At 44.5% G+C, this 22330-nt stretch overlaps 2 protein-coding genes across 9 annotated transcripts in view; both read left to right on the top strand.

Annotated features, from left to right (window-relative positions):
- The first annotated feature begins 1739 nt into the window (after positions 1 to 1739).
- LOC147461918 (DNA mismatch repair protein MutS, type 2) overlaps positions 1740 to 22330 on the top strand; it is a 164118-nt gene continuing 143527 nt past the window's right edge. For 2 of the 8 annotated variants that reach the window (XR_015187659.1, XR_015187658.1), the window contains exon 1: positions 1741 to 2232. Coding sequence is in view for 6 of the 8 variants with exons in the window: in XM_086509391.1 (XP_086365517.1) it covers positions 1840 to 2232 (393 nt within the window). In the remaining 2 variants the exon portion in view is untranslated. Of the gene's footprint in view, positions 2233 to 22330 lie in introns of all 8 variants that reach the window. The other 6 variants (XM_086509392.1, XM_086509390.1, XM_086509389.1 and 3 more) reach the window with 4 other exon arrangements.
- LOC147461919 (uncharacterized) lies at positions 20098 to 21616 on the top strand (the record flags this gene model as incomplete). The annotated part of the gene is made up of 4 exons (XM_086509656.1): positions 20098 to 20434; positions 20572 to 21047; positions 21332 to 21454; positions 21542 to 21616. Coding segments are annotated over 4 exons (1011 nt in total), but the record flags the coding sequence as incomplete, so codon positions are not given.

Genomic DNA, 22330 nt, shown 5'->3' with positions numbered 1-22330 from the left:
ATGTATATATAGATATATATGTATACATACATCCATACATACATACAAGGATAGAAGCAAGTAAGAGAGTGGAGCAGAGACATTGAATCCAATTGCTTTCCTATCATTGAAACCAATTCTAGAACCCACTCCATTTATTAAAAAAAGTTCTATTGTTACATTAACTTCTCTTAGCTTTCATTTCTTCACGCCATGCTAACTTATCTAATCTCTATAATCAAGCTTGGTAGCATTGCTAGATCAAGGTAGACCAAAAGGAGGAATCTCTCTCTCTCTCTCTCCACACACACACACACACACACACACACACACCCCAATAGAATTAGAGCATTCTTAAGTTTGTTGAACAAGGGCTAGCACCTCATGAAAAATAATTTCTATGAGAACCTTCCAATCTTGGTATCAAAGAATGTTAGCGACATCTATTAAGAGGTCATGTCATGCATCACTTTTATAAATGTGATATACTATACGTGTAGGAAGTATTGATAGTGTTCCACTTGGAAGAGAAGATAGCCCTATGAGAATAGAGGCATTGTTTCCTTGGTCGCAGCAACGCGCGGGTCACATACTAGTTGTTTTAGAATGATAAAGTGAAGCTTCACCTTGCATAATTTTAGTAAATTTTACACACATACACATATGTTTTTTTTTGCATTCTATTTTTTAGAATGTTAAAGTGAAGCTTCACTTTGCATAATTCTAATAAATTCTATACACACATATATTATTAGTTTTTTTTATTTCCCTTTCATTTCACAACTTCACATGGCTTTACATTTCTTGTATTCTATAGCTTAATTCCAGTCAGTGTTAACGTTCGAGAAAGTCTCGTTTGTTTAGCGGCTGTTGGTCAAGTTTTCTCATAACAAAGAAGAAAATAAAAAATAATAGCAGAAATTTTGAGATTTGCAGAATTTTTGAATGACTTTCTCACATTTCATCATTTTTTCTTCCGTTTACCATGGTTTGCAGCTAGCTAGTCTCGATTTTCAATCGGCTCAAGACTAAGATGAGGCAATCCTTTCCCAAACATTGATACCAGTTTAATTCAACCTAACAATTTTATCACTTTCTTATTGTTTTTGAAAGCCATCGTGACCCTTTCACTTGTTCTATTCCAATTGACCTATTTTTTGGTTTTCTAAAAGAAGCCTTAGACGAGTGTTGGATTAGGCATACTTTCATTGTTTTCAGTGATGATTGAGAGATACCTTAAATGTTATTTCAGCTTTAAAATAGTACATGGATCTTTTTATTTCACCCTTCATTTCACACCTTGACATGTCTTGACTTTTCTTGCATTCTATTGTTTTAGAATGTTAAAGTGAAGCGTAAATTCTATAGATACTCTGTACACACACACACACACATTGATGAGTTCTTTTCGTTTCACACTTTATTTCAGAGCCTTGCATGGCTTAGCTTTTCTTGCATTTTATAAATTAATTCTAATCAATATTCGAGAAAGTATTTTTTATTAAGCGATCGTTGGCCGAATTTTCTTCTCATCACAAAGAAGCGAACCGGAAATACTAACATAAATTTGCAAGATTTTTGAACTATTTTTTCATATATTTCATCACTTTTCTTCCCTTTATCATGGGTTGCAACCAGTTAGTCTCAATTTTCAACCGGCTCAAGGCTAAACTGAGGCAATCCTTTTCCGAACACGATTCCTGTTAAACTCAACCTTGAAGACTTTAACACTTTCTTTATTTTTTTAGAAAGCCACCGTGACCCTTTCACTTGTTTAATTTCAAGTTCCGAAAATTCAGCCTGCATGTGAACTCGAATCGCAACTCCGAGGAGTCCTAACTTGGAGGGGCAAAATCCTCTATGTTTGCCATCCATCGGCCGTGCAGCAGTGAAGCGCAGCAGCGTTATCCTCGAACCATAATGCAGGCGGCACGAATGCCATGTGCGGCACATCCCGTGGCAAGTTCCTCATCGCGTACGCCACAGCTTGGAAGGCTCAAGCGAAATGATTGCCTTTCCTCTTCTGCACAATTTCGTTCAGCTCCATTTCCCAACCTAGGTTGTCTCTTTCATGCTGTATCCGCAATATCAGAACTGGGGGTCCAGCTCAATGAAGAAGCGTTGCCGTCCAACAATACCTCAGCGAAGGTGAAAGATGCAGCCGAGCTCACCCTTGAGCTTCTTGAATGGCCTCGCCTGCTACTCGTGGTTTCTTCCTTTGCAGGCACTGCTTCTGCCAAAGAACTCATTCAAGTAAGACCGACCTCACTCATCTCCCCTAGATTTTCGTATCCATCATTCTTGTTTATGCTCTGGTTTTATACCTTGCCGTAACTATGCCTTGCGTACCCTTTTTCCTGTCCAACAACCTAGCCTTCACTTTGCGTATGTATTATCTTGGCTTAGGTCCAACGTAAAGGTGTTAGGGCAATCTAGAACTAAGCCAACGTAAAGATGTTAGGGCAATGTATAAGCATTGCTTCCAAACGCAAGACTCATGCAGTATACGGAACTTATGTGTCAAATAGTTTGTGGGGAAGATGATGTGATTCTCAATCAACAGTCTAGAAAGTGACGAGATAATCAAGCAATAGACAAATCGTCTGAGAAATTGAGAAAGAGATGAGTCATTCTCTTGTTAAACACTACTCAAGTGCGCAGGGTTATTCCTGCAGTGTCTTAGAAATTTAGTCTTGGCAGCAATTTTACTCTCTACGGCGATCCCTTACTTGTCAACGTTGTTTAACACCTATTGATCCATGAGTGCTAACTCCTGAGGACGAGTCCTTTGTAACTAGGTTTTGACTCCCTCTCTTAAGCTCTATGTTCTCTTAAGTGGATCTTCTATTAGATGCTTTATAGTTTTATGAGTATACAATTGACTAATGGAGTCTAAATTAGCCAAGGTAAATATGGATTAAAAGAATGGAAGAATTGTATCTATTTGACTGATAGAGTGTTCTTCCTTTTAAGAAGAATGGGAAGATGAATGGGCTTTAGGTGTGAAAGAGAAGTGTATATGGACATGCAAGCAACATGTAAGAGCTATGCACTTGAGGAAGTATATTTTTTAGGGACTTTAGAGTACATTTGAATGGATGGTTTCACTTGACACACACAAAGTACATTGCGAACTCAACTCGCATTGAGTGCTGCCTTTTACGAATGAATGGGCATTCTAATATATGTCGATTACTAAGCACTGTCTGTTCTTAATACTTGACGATGTTTTGTAGGTGTTTAATAGGTCATCTTTGAAGACTCAAACAAATGTCTATACGTGGCCTCCATCTTAAGTTTGACAAATGAAGCTTTGCCCCTTATGATTTAGCAAGATTGATGTCAAAATTAGAATCAATATTGTCATTAACCCAAATACCGGTGTCACCATGGTGCTGGTGTGGGCAGCTCATTTAGATTGCGCTGATGTGGCTGTGATGCGGAAGCTGTTGATGTGGTGGTGATATGGAAGTCCATTGTTGTTGTGTTGAGGTGGCAGCGTGAGGTGGTAGTTAGCTGATGTGGCACTGAGATGGACAACAAGATGGCAAGGGACATATCCAACACATTGATGATTCATCTTGCAAATGGCATGCTAGTCTGCACTGTGAGCGTCCTCCATAACAAGGAAAGCCAAACTTAGGGATCTACACTAGTATGGTCTCCCCATGACCACAGTCCTACATAAGAAAATTGTTACCTTTTATTGTAAATTAATATACTCTAGAACCTCCATGGGAGGGAGGGGCCATGACTATGGCAACATGCTGCAAATGAACCCGCTTTAGCTCTAGGAGGTGTATGCATCAGTTTGATAGATAAAGGTGCAACACCAAAGGGCTCTTTCTCTCTTTCTTATAAGAATTTGCTTGTAACCCGTCGCACATCCTAGAAGGAATAGGTGTCATCTCTTGTACATTTATAGAAGACTAAGTGTCACTCCATGTCACAAACTGGTGACGTGGTAGCAGACCTTGGACGCACACACTCTGCCCGGACTCACACGTGGCAGACAGTACGGAAACCCCTGCTTTTTACGCTGACTATTGCTGATGTGGCATCTGCGCAGAAATTTCGGATTTTGCGGCGCGAATTGCGGAGGTGCTGACGTGGCAGTGCGTACGAAAAATCAGCTGGCTGAATTAGCAGCTTTTGGGATAATTGCTTTAATTGGAGAAGCTTTTAAACTATTGCTTTTGGGGCTCTGCTTTTGGGCATCCCTTGTATCAATAAATAAGTGGGCAGGGCCTCACTTCTGAGAGCATTCGGACGCAGAGTCTGAGAGTGAGCACCTACCCGCTCTCATACTTTGAACACAGATTAATACAAAAAGAAATACCAAAAGAGGCGCCAGTCTATGGGGCCAATATCTCTAGGCACGGAACTACGCCGGGCCGTGTCAACTCAAGTGTGAAATTGTGAAATGTTTTGAAGTGAATCTCTGCTGTGTCGCGGTAGAATCTTGACTTGGAGTGTCCAAGTTTGTTACAGTGGTATCAGAGTGCGGCTGATTTCTCTTCTACTGGGAAATCCGATCCTGTTCTTGCGACACTTATGGATAACAACAGAGATCAGTTGACTTCTTCTGCGTCTGGGAATGCAGGAGGAGATCACGAAGAAGATTCTCATGAAGAGTACGGCCCACCTCGGCCTACTCCGGGTGAGATTGAAGAGATGGAACGTCGACAATTGGTTTACGACGTAACAAAGATGATGATTAATATTGCGAAGGATCCAAAATTTTTAAATTTTTGACTCAGCAATCCTTCGAAGAAATGCACGAGTGGCAAAAGGCCACAGAGCCACCCATCAAACCGGCACTCAAAAAACCTCCTGCTCCGAGGATGTTTACAGAGCAAGAATTAGAAGAGGTGGTTCAGACATAGATCAACCGGCTTTTGGACGCAAACAATAAAGCCAAAAAGCATAAAAAAGCAGAAGAAAGGAACTGACTTCCCGGGTTATTTGGGTCGTCAATCTACTTTTGCATTGGCAAGAAAGCAGAAGAAGCGTGTACGATTTGAAGGGCTACCCAGTTCTTCTTCTTCTTCTTCTTCTGACAGTTCTTCTAGCTCTTCTGACTCGAGCGAAGAAGACAGAAAAGGGAAAAAGCGAAGCAAAAAGCAAAGCTTTGGAAAGGGCAAGAAAAAGGCAAAGAAGCCTAAATTTCGCCCAGTTTTTGACAATTCTACAGAGGACTTATGCTCAGATAGTTCGGACTCCGATGATCACATGTTTTACGCAAAGAAGAATCATTTTTATAAAGCCAACCAATATGACTTCCTCGAAGATAAAAGCAAGAAAGTAAGAGAATTCAAAGAAAGTGGACAATCAATTAAGTTTGACTCTTTTTGTGGATTTCGAGATGCTCCGAGGGCTTTGGCCTTCATACAGCAATTTGACATAGCTCTCTCTTGAGGGCATTACTCAGAGCACTCCAAGATTCGGAGGGCTATCTCTTTCTTCAAGGGAAATGCTCGAACATGGTGGTCCACCTTTCTACTGAGAAAGGAAGCTCTGGTTAGATGGTTGAAATTCACAAGGCTTTTTATTTCTTCTTGGCTGACTTGGGAGTACGAACGAGATATACGAACTGCTTGGAATCATCTTCGAATGACCAAGGGAGATTCTTTGGATGTATAGTGTGAGAGATTTTGGAGCTCTTTTGTACCAGCTTCTTCATTTAAGGTCGTCTCGTTTAAAAGAACAAATTGAGCGATTTTGCTGCGGACTTCCTACAGAGATTCGAGATTACTGCTTAGAACAAAAGTCAAATTCTATTCAAGAATCGATGGGTCATGCGAAATGGGGTTTTGCCATACATTCAGACAATCTGACTTACCCCACTGATGAGATCTTGACTCAGAGAACCCAACAGACTTCTAATAATGAAAGTAGAAAGAGAGAGTTTCCAAGAAAAGAAAGACAAGGATTCACGACCCTGGCTCCATAGAAACAGCGGACGGCGGGACGTGGCCCTAAACAGGCGGGACATGACTGGGGATGCGGGAACGGGGGACGGGACGCCTATTTGAGACGCAGGGACGTCCCTCACAAGGGACGGGGGTGGGACGCGTCCTTGGACGTGAGTCCCTGGTGACGGCGCAGCATGGGACGCGGGCAGAGGGCAAGACGGACGAGCGGCAACTTTTGAAATTCAAAATTCAAAGTTTTTCAAACGCCTCTCAACGACCAGTTTTGGGGGCAATAGTTTGCTATTTAAGGGCACACAAGGGAAGGCCTTGGCAAGCCTACCCTTCTAACTTCTAAGTGCTCCCGAGTCCCATGGGTGGCGGGCCATCATCCATGCAACATGGGCGATCTCTCCTCTCTCTCTCTCTCTCTCTCTCTCTCATCTCTCCTCCGAACTTGAAGGCTTGAGGCTTGGCCCTTAAGGCTTAAACTTTGAAGCCTACGTACTACCTAGTAGCCTTTTCTCCTTCTCTCCGAGCTTTCTCTAATATCTATCATCTATGGCATCTCAAGATGGATCCGAAGCTTCTCTAAGCCCTCCCTCTTCTTCCTCCGGCCCCGCCGTGGCTTCTCAACCCCCTTCCTCCGCCAACTTCACATGGACATGGTGGAATGAGGTGATTGCTCTCAGACCGGTGTTGGAGGTGGAAGCAAGCCATGGAAGTGCCGCCGTTGTGGCTACGAGCGCATTGGTTCCGTGAGGAAGGTGCGCGTCCACTTCCTTCACGAAAAAGGACATCAAGTTCAATTTTGTCCGCAAACTGCCACGGAAGAGGAGAAGCAAAAGGTCCTAAACCTTGAGAAGACTCTTGAGGATATCAAAGAAGCCAAGAACAATCGTACCAAGCGTCGCACGGTGAATCCAAGGGAGATGGCCACGTCTGACATTCCCTCCTTTTTAAAGTGAGGTACTGGTACCGAACTAAAGGACGTCGAGAGAGATCGCCAACAGCGTCCGGAATCCTGGAAAGGACTCTTCGCCGGCCCACTCTGATGCGTGGGTCATGTGATACTTGAACTTCATAAAGGTCTGCAATGCTTGCTTCTTTGGGCCGCGTCGAAAGCAGCACAGTCATGTGTGGTCCTTCAATGCTTCAACTTCGTCTATAGTCATGCGTCTACCTTCTTCAAGAATTTTCGAGGATGAAAATTCCTGAAACCACTTTCAACACAAAAACATGAACATACCCATTCCATGTAAAGTGACTGGAAAAATTCTAGTCTTCTTCAAAGACTGTGCATGCAATGTAGATGAACATATAGACGGAGTGCCAAACTGTTCATCAAACACACGCAAACAATGGAATTGAAACTTGTCTTTCTGATTAAATCTATCAACTGTAGCAAATCATAATGGAAATGCCGATGCTTGATGCTCAATCCTTCTTGTGCTCTTTTGGATACTGTGTCATGCCAAGGAAGAGACATAGAATGTGAATTCCTTGGATGCAAACATTTCATCTTGTCATGAGTAATCCGCATATATTTTGCTCATTCATGAGTGAATCGTGTTCATCGTACAATATGTCATGCCTATGAAAAGGGATCACATAAAGACGGTAATTAAAATATAGAAAACCATCACGAATGGAACACTCGAACAATGCGTGCTGATTAATCATGCGCACACATAATACTTCACTAGACAAAGTATCAACTAAACCATCATCCTTGTGAACAATTACATCTTTATCATGCAAATCATGTTTGTGAATAATCACATCTTTATCATGCAAATCATGTGTGTCGTGCTTTGGAGAAGACAAGACTGAGAGAGTCTCCTTCTCCTAATTCTTTTCAATCTTCGCTTGCACGTTAGAAATGAGAGATGAAGAATGAACAACTTGCTCCCCACGAATGACAATGGGAGAGTCACTCTTGGCATTGAAAGTGAAAGTATTAGCTGCCCAATCAATGAGAGGGTTATGCTCACGAAACCATCGAATGCCTAAAAGCATATCACATACTGAAAGAGGAGATACTACAAATTTTTTGCGGAAGGACACTTGTTGGACCGTGAATAACACATCAAGGCACTCTCATGTAATGAGAGAGTCCATACCGGGAGCGAAGCCCGACACCTCGAAAGGAGATGTCTTGCTAACCTCTAAGTCGGCTCTTTCGACAAGAGAGTCACTTATCACATCATGCATACTGCCTGGATCAAACAATATTACAAAACGTTGACCCTATACATGACCATAACACTTAATGAGAGACTCATCAATGGGAGGATCATGAGAAACTTGGGTCACACTCGTGTTCTCATTTATGGCATTTATAGAGGATGTGGGTTTTGTGGGTTCTTTAGGTGCGCTAGATTCAATCTTAGCTAAGACTTGTTCTTTTTATGTGACCCTTGATGTGACAATGATAACATCGACCTTCCTTAGAATAAATGCTTTGTTCTTCTGCCGTGATGTTGCTCCTAAAATTCCTTAGGTTTATCAATTGTGTTAGCTTTACCCTTAGATTCATTTTGTGAGTTCTTTTCTGAGAGACTAGAGGAAGATTGGTTAGAAGAGTTACCATTCTTACCGTTCTTACTATTCTGAGGGTTCTGAGAAGTCTGAGAGGTACATTGCGAAGTCTTGTTCTCCTTAGGCTTTCCCTTGTTGTGCTTCATCTCTTGGGACAGAGCAATTGCTACCGCCTTGTTGAGATCCACGGGGTCGAAGACTTTTACGTCAAACTTGATATATTCGTCCAACCCAAAAAGGAAAGCCTCCTTGCGCTCATTATCCGATTTGCGTAATTGGGTGCCGAGCTGCAAAACACGGTTAGAACAAGACATGACTGGCATACCATTTTGCTTGAGATTGTCAACTGCGGTCGATCTTCTTTCAACTGCGCTAGGTACTGAGGAGGCATAAACCGTGCCTTGAGCTTGTCTTGGATGTCGACCCAATTGAAGGAAAGGGGCGTGAATTCGTCGGCTTCCTCTACGTGCGTAGTCAACTGTGCCTCTTGCCATGCGTGGTACCAATTAATGGCATCACCGGCAAGGTACATGGCTATTGTTAAAACCTTGCTATTCCCTGTTTTCTTAGTTATCGCAAAATAAGCATTGAATTGATGCAACCAAGAATAAATAATACTAGCATCCATCTTACCGTCATACTTGCTGAATGTCAACTTCTCGGTGACAGGGTTGTTGGAGTCCGAATCTCGGCTTGCGCCACTCGATGAACCACCAACGTCTTTGGTGGCTCGGGTTTCGATGTGAGTACCTGTAGGACCAACTCTTGCATGCATTGGTCTCTCTGCGCCTCACGCTCTAACTGTAAGGTTGCTCGTCTGTCTTCAGCTGCTACTCGTTGGGCTTCGTGTGCTTGCTCGCGTTCAAGCTCAATAGCTGCCTTTCTTTCTTCGGCCGCCAATCGCGCTTGCTCACGCTCACACTCCAAGGCTACGCTTTTCTCTTCGGCCGCCAAGTGCGCTTGCTCGTGCTCACGCTCCAAGGCTGCCCTTTTCTCTTCGGCCGCCAAGCGCGCTTGCTTGCGTTCACGCTCCAAGGCTGCCCTTTTCTCTTTGGCCACCAAGCGCGCTTGCTCGCGCTCAAGCTCCAAGTCGGCCTTTCTTTCTGCTTTTCTTTCTACGCGCTCACGCTCGCAATCAAAGATTTCCTTTCTTTCTTTGCGCTCGCGCTCCAAGGCAGCTCGTTGCGCTCCTTGTTGTAACATCATATCCACCATCATCTTGACCAAAGCCTCCATAGGATTTGGTGCAATCCTTGGGGTAGATGGGGAGGGGGGAGGGTCGGAAAAACCTCCTGGTGGGGAAAATTCTTCTTCGCCACTTCCATGCTCATCACCTACATGCGAAGTATCCATTCCGCTTCGGGTGATGACCATACACTGAAGTCTTGGGTTCTAAAGTTCACGAGGAACTTGGGTTGTAAGGTGCAACGGAATGAATGTTGAACTTTGCTCAAGATGAGTGCTCCGAACTGTGCTCAAGGGTCCTTTTTATTCTTATGGAAGGGAGAGCCTTCCGTTCTTAATAAGAGAGTGCAAGGGATATGAACAAAGTGAATGGACACTGTGCGTGAAAGTGTATGAGACTGAGAGATAGAGAGAGAAGAGAATACGACACCAGAGACGTTGTAAAACCCTCCTCCGAAGGTCCCACTCTCGTTGGCGAGAGTGGTCTACATTGCACAAACTCGTACAATGGATGACTGAAAACTGATGTAAGTCTAGGCTATGTTGAGATCGACGACGGGGATGACGAGATCGACACTAATGCTGAAAACTGATGGAATCAAAAATGCTGATTTGGGCTGGTTTCTGTTGGCTGAAAATCACTGGTTTTAGGTTGTCAAACCGCTGAAATTCTGCTGCTATGCTCTCGTGAAAACGCCAGGGATGTGGGCGATCATGGTATGCTGAAAAACGCCAGCAAAGGGGTGGTCCTATGGCGATGAAGTCTTGCTGAAGAAAACGCTAGAGGATGGGGAGGTCTTGGCGAGGATCAGAGTTACCGGGGAACGCCCCCTAGCCCCCGTTCCGGCGTTCCGGCGTTCTGGGGGGCAGTTCCCTTCCCGAATGTTCCGAAACGTCCCGGAACGTCTGACGTTCCAGGTGGCCAGTGCAAACCGGAATGGCCGTTCCGGAACGTTCTTGAACGCCCCCGGAATGTTTCGGAATGCCCCTGGAACGGCTACAAACAAATTTGACAAAAATTGAAAAAATTGAAGTAAATGTTTGGGCTTCTTTTTGAAGTGTGCAAGGCCTCAAGGACTCATAAAATGCACCCCCCTCCCCCTTTCTCTCCACAAGCTAATCCTCAAGGGTCAAGCTCTCTCCCTCTCACACTCTCAAGATCTCTCCCTCTCAAGACTCACTCTCTCAAGGCTCAAGGCTTCAAGCCTTCAAGCTCTCTTCCTCTCCCTCCCACTCTCTCAAATCTCTCCCTCTCCCTCTCACTCTCTCGAGTCTCTCCCTCTCACTCTCTCAAGCTCTCTCTCTCTCTCATCTTCATCTAGTCATAGCAAGGTTGAATGGTCTTCAAAACGAGTTTTTTGTGAGTATTAGAGTCAAAGCATTTAATACTCCTTGTATTTAAACACAAGGAGCTAAAACATGCACTATTTGGGTGTTTTTTAACCTCCCGTTCCGCGCCGTTCCCGTTCCGGACCCCTAGCCATTCCCCCGTTCCGCGGGGATCCCGTCGCCGTTCCCGTTCCGCGTTTCGGGTAACTATGGTGAGGATGCTTGGATGAAAAACGCCAATTGCTGAGAGGTCTTGGCGATGAAGCTATGGCTGAAAACGCCAAGTACTGGGATCTGATGGCGAGGGTGACTTGCTGATGAAAAACGCTAGGTGAAGGGGTGTCTTGCTTGGAGGGAACACGCCACCAAGGGGAGGATCTTGCTGAGAAGTTGCCTGTTGAGCAAGGTGCTCCTGCTTCCTCTTCTGCCAATTAGTGCTAGCCTAGGTTTGCTTATATACAAACTTACTTAATTTGCCCTACCTACTTTCCAACAAAAGTCACTTAAATTAATAAGTGAAAAATGTCAAAAATAGGGAAAATAGGTTAAATGCACTGGAAAATACCCCTGAAGGATTCTGATGGGAATGCTTATGATCATGCTGTGTGCACCCAGAGGATATGCATCTACACTAAGTGCCTGGGCATGCACGGTCTGCGAACAGACTCACAAAAAGTGCCAGAACACTTGCTAATCTAGACTGACTGGACTGACTGAACCCTTGTCGTGCTGTAGCTTGTCCACGGACACATAGGGTTGGATGTGTCACGTGACATCCCCTCCTTTTCAAAGTGAGGTACTGGTACCGAACTGTATGGTGTTGAGAGAGATCGCCAATAGCATCCGGAATCCTGGAAGGGACTCTTCGCTGGCCCACTCTGATGTGTGGGTTGTGCGGTACTTGAACTTCATAAAGGTCTGCAACGCTTGCTTCTTTGGGCCGCGCCGAAAGCGACACAAAGTCTTCTGTGGCTCCTTCAATGCTTCAACTTCGTCTAGAGTCATGCTTCTTTCTTCTTCAAGAATCTCCATGGTTGAAAATTCCTGAAACTATTTTTAACACAAAACCATGAACATACCTATTCCATGTAAAGTGAGTGGAAAAAATCTTGTTTTCCTAAAAGATTGTGCATGCAATGTAGATAAATCAATAGACGGAGTGCCAAACCGTTCACCACACACACGCAAACAATGAGATTGAATCTTGTCTTGCTGATCGAAATCAATCAACTGTGGCAATTCACAACGGAAATGCCCATGCTTGGTGCTCATACTTTCATGTGCTCTTTCTACAACTGTGTCGTGCCAAGGAAGAGACATGAAATGTGTTTTCCTTGAATGCATACTTTTCAGCTTTTCATGAGAGATCCGCATACATACGTGCTCATTCATGAGTGAAACGTGCTCAACGTACAATATGTCATGCCTAGGAAAAGGGATCACATAAAGACGCTGACAAAAATACAGGAAACGATCACGAATGAAACACTCGAACAATGCGTGCTGACGAATCATTCGAACACATAGTACTTCCTGTAAGAGTTCTTTGGACCTAGGCTCGAGAGCCAAGATCGGTTCTTCGTGATTGATCGAATCTGCAATGAGGTTAGCTTCGCTAGAAAAAGTATCCACTAACTCATCCTTCTTCGTAAACAATCACATCTTCTTCATGCAACTCATCATGCTTGTGAGAAATCACATCTTGATCATGCAAATCATGCTTGTCAGTGTCATCCAAATCATCATGCTCATCATTAGCATTCAAATCATCATGCGTATCATCATGCTAATTGTGTGTCATGCTTTGGAGAAGAAGAGACTGAGAGAGTCTCCTTCTCTTGAATCCGTTCAATCTTTGCTTGCACATTTGCAATGAGAGAGGGAGAATGAACAACTTGCTCTCCACGAATGACAATGGGAGAGTCACTTTTGGCATTGAAAGTGAACGTATTTTTCGCCCAATCAATGAGAGGGTTATGCTCTCGAAACCATCGAATGCCCAAAATCATATCACATCCTGAGAGAGGAGAGACAAAAAACTTTCTACGGAAAGCAGCTTGTTGAACTGTAAACAACACATCAAGGCACTCTTTCGTGATGAGAGAAGCGAAGCCAGAGACCTCGAGAGGAGATTTCTCACTAACCTCTAGGCGGGCTCTCTCAACAAGAGGGACTGATCACATCATGCATACTGCCTGGGTCAAACAATATGACAAAACGCTGCCCCGTCATATGACCATAACATTTAATGAGAGACTCATCAATGGGAGGATCATGAGAAACTTGGGGCACATGCGTGTTATCATTGATTGCATTGACAGAGGAAGTAGGTTCTGTGGATTCTTTAGATTCATTAGAGTCAAGCTTAGGACATGTTCTTTTTATGTGACCCTTAATGTGACAATGAAAACAATGACCTTCCTTAGAATAAGTGCTTTGCTCTTCCGACGTGATGTATCCTCCTAAAATTCCTTGTGCTACCTTTTCATCTGGAGTGAGCTTAGGTTTAGCAATTGTGTTAGCCTTACCCTTAGGTTCATTGGAAGAATTCTTTTCTGAGAGACTATTGGAAGATTGGTTAGAAGAGTTACCGTTCTTACCATTCTTACCGTTCTTACCATTCTGAGGGTTCTGAGAAGTCTAGGAGGTATGTCACAAGGCGAGTACCACGTGCCAATAGAAAAGAACAGACTGAACAGACTTTTAGCACTTCAATAACAAGTGAACTGAGAGAGAGAGACGACACGCGACATAGAGTGGCGGTATTACACCCCAGAGAGTATTGGCCCCAAACCTTTGCACCCCTTTCGGTATTTCTTTATATTACTGTTGATTCACAAAGTACAACAGCCGGGGAGCACCTGCTTTGCAATCTGCGCGCTAAAAAGTTATAGAGAGGGCCCCCAAGGCTCATATTTAAAGGCCCAAAGCCTAAAAGCATCAAATATGAAAAGCTTACCCTAAAAAATCACTTTCCTAAAATTTCGGGATTTCCTTAAAAATCCGTCGCGAATTTCGGAACGTCCGTACAGGTGCCACATCATCATATTTTGATGTGCAAAGTCTTTTGAGCGTGTTCTGCTTTATTTTTAATGCCTTTATGTCACTTGGGGCCCCATCGAACGGGGTCCCTATAAGTTGGTAGGACTTCTTCTTCTGTTACTTGTTCTTCTTAGGGTTTCTAGAATTAGGGTTTGCACGTTTTAGGGTTAGGGTTTTCAAAATTAGGGTTTGCAAGTTTTAGGGTTAGGATTTTCAGAATTAGTGTTTCAACAGTTAGGGTTTTTGGCAAAAATTAGGGTTAGGGTTTCTGCTCTCGGGCAGCCACGTCATCTGTAAGTTGGCTCCATTCTTTAGGCTTTGACACGTCAGCAATTTGTTACAAGGTACTTGTGGAAGTCTTGTTCTCCTTAGGCTTTCCTTTGTTGTGCTTCATTTCCTGTGCGAGAGCAATCGCTACCGCCTTGTTGAGATCGATTGGATCGAAGACTTCTACATCAAACTTGATATATTTGTCTAACCTCAAAAGGAATGCCTCTTTGCGCTCATCATCCGACTTGCGTAATTGGGTACCTAGCTGCAAAACACGATTAGAGAAAGACATAACTTGCATACCATTTTGCTTGAGACCGCGCCAATCGTCCTTCAATCGTGCTGAGCTTGTCTTGGAAATCAGCCCAATTGAAGGAAAGGGGCGTGAATTCGTCAGCTTCCTCTAGGTGCACAGCTAACTAGGCCTCTTGCCATGCGTGGTACCAATTGATGGCATCACCGGCAAGGTACATGGCTACCGTCAAAACTTTGCTATTTCTTGTCTTCTTAGTTGTCGCAAAATAAGCATTAAATTGATGCAACCAAGAACGAATAACCGTAGCATCCATCTTACCATCATACTTACTGAAAGTCAACTTCTCTGTGACTGGGTTGTTGGAGTTCGCATCCCGGCTTGTGCCACTTGATAACTACCAACATCTTTGGCTGGTTCGGACTTCGAAGCGAGAACATGTCGTACCAACTCTTGCATGCGTTGTTCACTCTGTACCGCACGCTCGGCCTGTCGTTCTTGATCACGCTCACGCTCCAAGGCGTCCTGTCGTTCTGCTTTTCTTTCTAGTTGTGCCATCGCAACGCGAGTCGTTTCTTGTTGTTGTGTCATCATCTCCATCATGGACATGACCATCGCCTCCATAGGATTTGGTACAATTCGTGGCGTAGATGGGGAAGGGGGAGGGTCGGGAAAACCTCCTGGTGGGGAAAACTCTTCTTCGCCACTCCCATGCTCACCACCTCCATGCGAAGTATCCATTCCGCTTCGGGTGATGACCATGCACTGTGATCTTTGGTTCTTAAGTTCACGAGGAACTTGGGTTCTTGCGGGTCTTGGGTTCTTGAGGGTCTTGAGTTCTTGAGGTTCGTGAGGTTCTTGAGGGTCTTCTTTTGCTTGCAATCTGTGTTAGAGAAGGATCTTCTCTTCACCCGAGTTGTGCTCTTTTCCGCGGGCGCACCCCTTGGTGGCCTTGCGCTCACACCAGGGTTGCTTTTTCCCACCTCACGTCGATTGGACGGCCGCTAAGTGCACGGTCCGCTCTCAATGAGTGAAAAGAGGCACAAGGGGAGGCTGGACAAGCCCTTCTTTCCAGGGATTCCTGTCACTCTTCAAAAACACGATTAGGAATCGACACGCCCAAGCGAACTTGGGTTCGTGCGACCACAACACGCAAAAATTTTTTCTGTGGTTCTTGTGGTTCTTTGAGTGATACAGAACATTGCCAAAGCTTTGATACCAATGTAAGGTGCAGCGGAATGCATCTTGAACTTTGCTCAAGACGAGTGCTCCGAATTGTGCTCAAGGTTCCTTTTTATTCTTATGGAAGGCGGAGCCTTCCGTTCTTAATGAGAGAGTGCAAGGGATACGAACAAAGTGAATGGACACTGTGCGTGAAAGTGTATGAGATTGAGAGATAGAGAGAGAAGAGAATACGACACCAGAGACATTGTAAAACCCTCCTCTGAAGGCCCCACTCTCGTTGGCGAGAGTGGTCTACTATTGATTGCACAAACTCGTACAATGGATGACTGAAAACTGATGCAAGTCTAGGCTATGTCGAGATCGATGACGGGGATGACGAGATCGACACTAATGCTGAAAACTGATGGAATAAAGAACGCTGATTTGGGCTGGTTTCTGTTGGCTGAAAATCACTGGTTTTAGGTTGTCAATCGGCTGAAATTCTGCTGCTATGCTCTGCTGAAAACGCCAGGGATGTGGGCGATCATGGTATGCTGAAAAACGCCAGCAAAGGGGTGGTCCTATGGCGATGAAGTCTTGTTGAAGAAAACGCTAGAGGATGGGAGGTCTTGGCGAGGATGCTTGGATGAAAAACGCCAATGGCTGAGAGGTCTTGGCGATGAAACTATGGCTGAAAACGCCAAGTACTGGGATCTGATGGCGAGGGTGACTTGCTGATGAAAAACGCTAGGTGAAGGGGTGTCTTGCTTGGAGGGAAACAAGGGGAGGATCTTGCTGAGAAGTTGCCTGTTGAGCAAGCTGCTCTTCTTGCCTCTTCTGCCAATTAGTGCTAGCCTAGGTTTGCTTATATACAAACTTACTGAATTTGCCCTACCTACTTTCCGACAAAAGTCACTTAAATAATAAGTGAAAAATGTCAAAAATAGGGAAAATAGGTTAAATGCACTGGAAAATTCCCCTGAAGGATTCTTATGGATTCTGATGGGAATCCTTATGATCATGCTGTGTGCAACCAGAGGATATGCATCTACACTAAGTGCCTGGGCATGCACGGTCTGCGAACAGACTCACAAAAAGTGCCAGAACACTTGCTAATCTAGACTGACTGGACTGACGGAACCCTTGTCGTGCTGTAGCTTGTCCACGGACACATAGGGTTGGATGTGTCACTTGACATGGGTTTTTGTGGTTCTTGGGTTCTTAGGTTCTTGCGGGTCTTGAGTTCTTGAGGTTCTTCTTTAGCTTGCAATTTGTGTTAGAGAAGGATCTTCTCTTACCCGAGCTCTTCTCTTTCCCGCGGGCGCACCCCTTGGCGGCCTTGCGCTCACACCAAGGTTGCTTTTTTCCACCTACGTCGATTGGCCGGCCGCTGAGTGCATGGTCCGCTCTCAATGTTAGATGCAGCGGAATGAATGTTTGCGCTTTGCTCAAGATGAGTGCTCCGAATTGTGCTCAAGGTTTCTTTTGTTCTTATGGAAGGGAGAGCCTTTCGTTCTTAATGAGAGAATGCTATGATCAGAAACAAAGTGAATGGACATTGTGCGTGCAAGTGTATGAGACTGAGAGAGAGAGAGAGAGAGAGAGAGAAGAGAGATATGACACCAGAGATGTTGTAAAACCTTCCTTTGAAGGCCCCACTCTCGTCGGCGAGAGTGGTCTACTATTGATTGCACAAACTGGTACAAACTGAATGCATGTGACTGATGCAAGTCTAGGCTAGGTTGATGTCGATGACGGGGATGGCGAGACCGAGGCTATGGCTGAAATCTGCTGTCCTTCTATTGCTGTCCAAAAACGCTAATGGCTGAATTCTACTGTGGCTGAAAACGCTATGGAAAATGCTGCCGTTGCTGGTCTTTATGGCTGAAAACCTGCGGGTACTTGGGCTGAAAACTGATGGTTCTTATCTGCTGAAAATCTGCTGATGCTAATGCTGAAAACGCCATGCACAAGGGAGGGCGATCTGGACTCCAAAACGCTAGGGCTTCAAATCTGGAAAACGCTAGGTGATGGGATCTGCTGGCGATGAAGCTCTTGCTGAAAACGCCAATGGTTGGAAGTGATGGCGATGAAGATCAAAAACGCTAGGGATGCTTGTTGGAGGAAAAACGGTAGGTGATGGGAGCTTTGCTTGGAGGGGAAACCACCAAGGTTCGTGCTGAGAAGCTGCCTGTTGAGCTTGGCTCCTGTTGCCTCTTCTCCAATTAGTGCTAGTCTAGGTTTGCTGATATACAAACTTACTCAATTTGCCCTACCTACTTTCCAACAAAAGTCACTTAAAAATAATAAGTGAAAAATGTCAGAAATAGAGAAAATAGGCTAAATGCAGTGGAAAATTTCCTTGAAGGATTCTGATGGGAATGCTTATGATCATGCTGTGTGCAACCAGAGGATATGCATCTACACTAAGTATCTGGGCATGCACGGTCTACTAACAGACTCACAAAAAAGTGCCAGAACACTTCTAAATCTAGACTGACTGGACCCTTGTCGTGCTGTAGCTTGTCCACGGACACATAGGGTTGGATGTGTCACGTGACATCCCCTCTTTTTCAAAGTGAGGTACTGGTACCGAATTGTATGGCGTCGAGGGAGATCGCCAATAGCATCCGGAATCCTGGAAGGGACTCTTCGCCGGTCCACTCTGATGTGTGGGTTGTAAGGTACTTGAACTTCAGAAAGGTCTGCAACTCTTGCTTCTATGGGCCGTGCCGAAAGCGACAGTCTTCTGTGGCTCCTTCAATGCTTCAACTTCGTCGAGAGTCATGCTTCTTTCGTCTTCAAGAATCTCCATGGCTGAAAATTCTTGAAACCATTTCCAACACAAAACCATGAACATACCTATTCCATGTAAAGTGAGTGGAAAAAATATTGTCTTCCTAAAAGACTGTGCATGCAATGTAGATGAACAAATAGACGGAGTGCTAAACCGTTTACCACACACACGCAAACAATGAGATCGTCTCTTGTCTCGCTGATCTAAATCAATCAACTATGGCAATTCACAACGGAAATGCCCATGCTTGGTGCTCATACTTTCATGTGCCCGTTCTACTAATGTGTCATGCCAAGGAAGAGACATGCAATGTGACTTCCTTGAATGCATACTTTTCGGTTGTTCATGAACAATCCGCATACATTTGTGCTCATTCATGAGTGAAACGTGCTCAACGTACAATATGTCATGCCTAGGAAAAAGGATCACATAAAGACGGTGACTAAATACAAGAAACGATCACGAATGAAACACTCGAACCATAGTTTTTTTTTGACGCGTCCGATTGGGCAATCGGGCTTCCGGGCGCGTCAGCGTATGGTTGCCGCATGGTATCCGTTTCCGGATGTGAGCATGGCTTATTTTGACGAGCTGGCAAAATTCCCCCAAATTCTCAAATGTGGCCCAAAACGCCTCTGCGCGAGTTTATTAAAACTTGCAGCGCTGCCGTTTTTGCACACAGAGTCCCGATCGAAGCTTGAGAGTCGAGAGGACTCGAGACCGCGAGCTGGGAGCCCTACCCAGTGCCCACACACTCTCCCGCAGGTGGGTGATTCTTCACCTACTCTCTCTGTTACTCGTGAGGCCTCCACTTTGTCAAGGTTTGTAGTGTGTACCTTGCAAGTTTGCAGAATCTAGATGGGCCGAGTGAAGCGTCCCGAATGGCAGTATGTAGAACAATTGAAGCCTCAAAAGAAAGGGCAATTTACATGTAAATGCAAGTATTGTGGGCATACTTGGGACGGCGGTCCCTCCTGTATTCGTGCACATTTATTGTCCCTCTCAAGCTATGGTGTAGGCCCATGTGACAGTGTGCCAGAGGACGTCAAAGAGGTGGTCACAAGACTGCATGTAGATGTACAGAATGATGGGAAGGACCCAAATGCATTTGTAGATGCCTTGGTGGATGATTTGGGAGGTAATGCCTCTCTATCTCAAGGAGGTGCCTTAGGCTCAATGAGTACACATGCATCAGGGAGTGCTCATGTAAGTGCCACTGGGACTTCGGCTTCCAAATCAAATGTGGGGTCCTCGAGCAAGAAGAGGAAGGTTGCACAAGGGCCCTTGGCAAGTGCATTTAGGTTGCAAGCACGCAAGCAAGCAGATCAAGCCTTGCGCAGGTTTTTTTATGCAGAGGACATTCCTGAATGGAAAGTGTGGAGTCCTTTCTTTTTGGAAATGGTCAAGGCAATTGGACAAGTTGGTCCATCTTATGTGCCTCCCACATACAATGCTTTGCGCACCACAGAGCATTGGTCATGAGATCATGGATGCACAATTGTATGTGATGGATGATCTGACACTAGACGCAGGTCTATCATCAACTTTTTTGCATGCTCTATAGATGGTTCTATGTTTTTGAAATCTGTGGACACATCTAGGAGACAAAGACATTATAATTTATTTTCAAGCAGCTTAAGGATGTGATTATTGGGGTAGGACCCTCCAATGTTGTGCAGGTATGCATGGACAATGCAACTAATTGTGTTGGGACCGGGCAAATAGTGGAAGAGAAATGGAAACACATTTTTTTCACGAGATGTGCATGCCATTGCTTGGACCTCTTGTTTGAGGATATTGGGAAGCTCCCTTGGATTGCAAAAATTCTTGAAGATGCAACAAAGTTTGTCACATTTGTCACAAGGAAGTCCACTGTCTTGGCATTGTTTCGAATGCTTAGCAAGAAGAAATTGTTGAAGCCATCGGCCACTCGATTTGCCTACTACTTCATCATGTTGGCTAGTCTTGTGGATGAGATATGTATGCAAGGTGTGCGTAGGTTTATGATTGATGCAAAATTTGTGAAAATGAAGGCATCCAGGACTGCAAAGGCCATAGTGGTCTCGGACATTGTGTTTAATGCATCCTTTTGGCAAGAGGCCAAGTTGATTTTAAAGATTGTGCTCCCATCTTGAAGATACTTCGTTTGACTGATAGGGAAGGAGCCACCATGGGGCTTGTGTATGAGCTTACGGATCGCATGGTTGAGCAAATTCAAAACATGCAAGGTATTGATGCGGCAAGGATGCAAGAGATAAAGGACCTATGCGTTGATAGATGGAATATGATGCACATATCATTGCATGATGTGGGATACTTGTTGCATCCTATATGGCGAGGAAGAGGGCAATTCAATGATAGTGAGGTTCATGACAGGTGGATGACATTTTTGGACAGGTATACCAAGGGTGATTTGACCATGCAGGGTACTCTCATTGATGAGTTGGACACTTCCCTCACTGAAAGAAAGTCATTTGCTCATCCTGCAAAGGATCCAAAGAGAATGCAAGAGGGTGTAAAATGGTGGGAGACTTTTGGGGCTTGCATGCCCACATTGAAGACTCTTGCACTTAAGGTGCTTTCTCAAGGGACATGTGCCTCTCCATGTGAGAGAAATTGGAGCACCTTCTTTCTCATTCACATCAAGAGAAGAAATAGGTTACTTCCTGCTCATACCGAGAAGCTTGTCTACATACACACCAACTTGAGGCTCTTATGCAAGATCATGCACTTTCCTTCAAGGGTGAATCTGGGCTTATCCTGGATTCATCTAGGACTACCATGGGTCTATACCTTGCACTTTCCTTCAAGGGTGAATCTGGGCTTATCCTGGATTCATCTAGGTATATCTTATGCAAGATCAAAGAGCGCGGCTATGAGAGAATGGAGGTGACATTGGAGATGCTTAACAAAGAGAAGGATGAGGAGCGCTTGCTTGAGTTGCAGGAGATTCAGGAGGCTATTGCACAGAGCATTGATGATGTTATGGAGTCTCTTCCGATTAGCATGCCCAATGATATTGGGACTTCATGCTCCGTTGCTGAGGATGAGGATGAGGATGAGGATGAGGATGAGGATGAGGATGAGGACGATGAGGGTGATGATGAGGATGATGATGAGGAGGTGGCCTTTGATGAGAGTTAGAGCTCATTGCATTTTGCTCTAGCCTCGGTCCTGACTCCTCTCATCTCTACTTATGTTTTGGATTCACTATTTAGCATCGAGCGGCTGGACTCCACCCTCTAGGCTCTATTTATGTGTTGTCATTTGAATTTTGGAGTACTCAGTATACAGTCTTGTTGGTTTTGGAGGCTCCATATTTTGCCATCTAGTATGATCATGATTCATTGATGTATCTATTGATCAGAGATCTTGATCTGTTTCTCGGCTCCCGACTCCTTGATTTAGCTAGATTCTACATTTTCTATGATGTTTTAATGCATTATGTGGCTTTGGGCTGCTCTCTAGAGTCTAGTGTTTTAATTTTAATTGCTATTTGTTATGATATATATATATATATATATATACACACACACTAATTTTTTAGTGCCGTATGGTATTCCACGTAAGGAATCTTCGGGAGGTCTGAATCGGGCTTATATCGGGCTTCCATACCTGCCCGAATGAGACGCATGGTTGCCGTATGAAAAAACTATGACTCGAACAATGCGTGCGTATCAATCATGCAAACACATAATACTTCCTGGGAGGGTTCTGTGGACCTAGGCTCGAGAGCCAAGATCGGTTCTTCCTGAGGGGGTTCTTTGGACCTAGGCTCAAGAGCCAAGATCGATTCTTCGTGATTGATCGAATCTGCAACGAGGTTAGCTTCGCTAGAAAAAGCATCAACTAACACAT

Source organism: Adiantum capillus-veneris, chromosome 3 (genome assembly GCF_014529385.1).
Source record: "Adiantum capillus-veneris isolate H3 chromosome 3, ASM1452938v2, whole genome shotgun sequence".
NCBI lineage: Eukaryota > Viridiplantae > Streptophyta > Polypodiopsida > Polypodiales > Pteridaceae > Adiantum > Adiantum capillus-veneris.
This window is presented reverse-complemented; position numbering and strand designations above follow the sequence as displayed.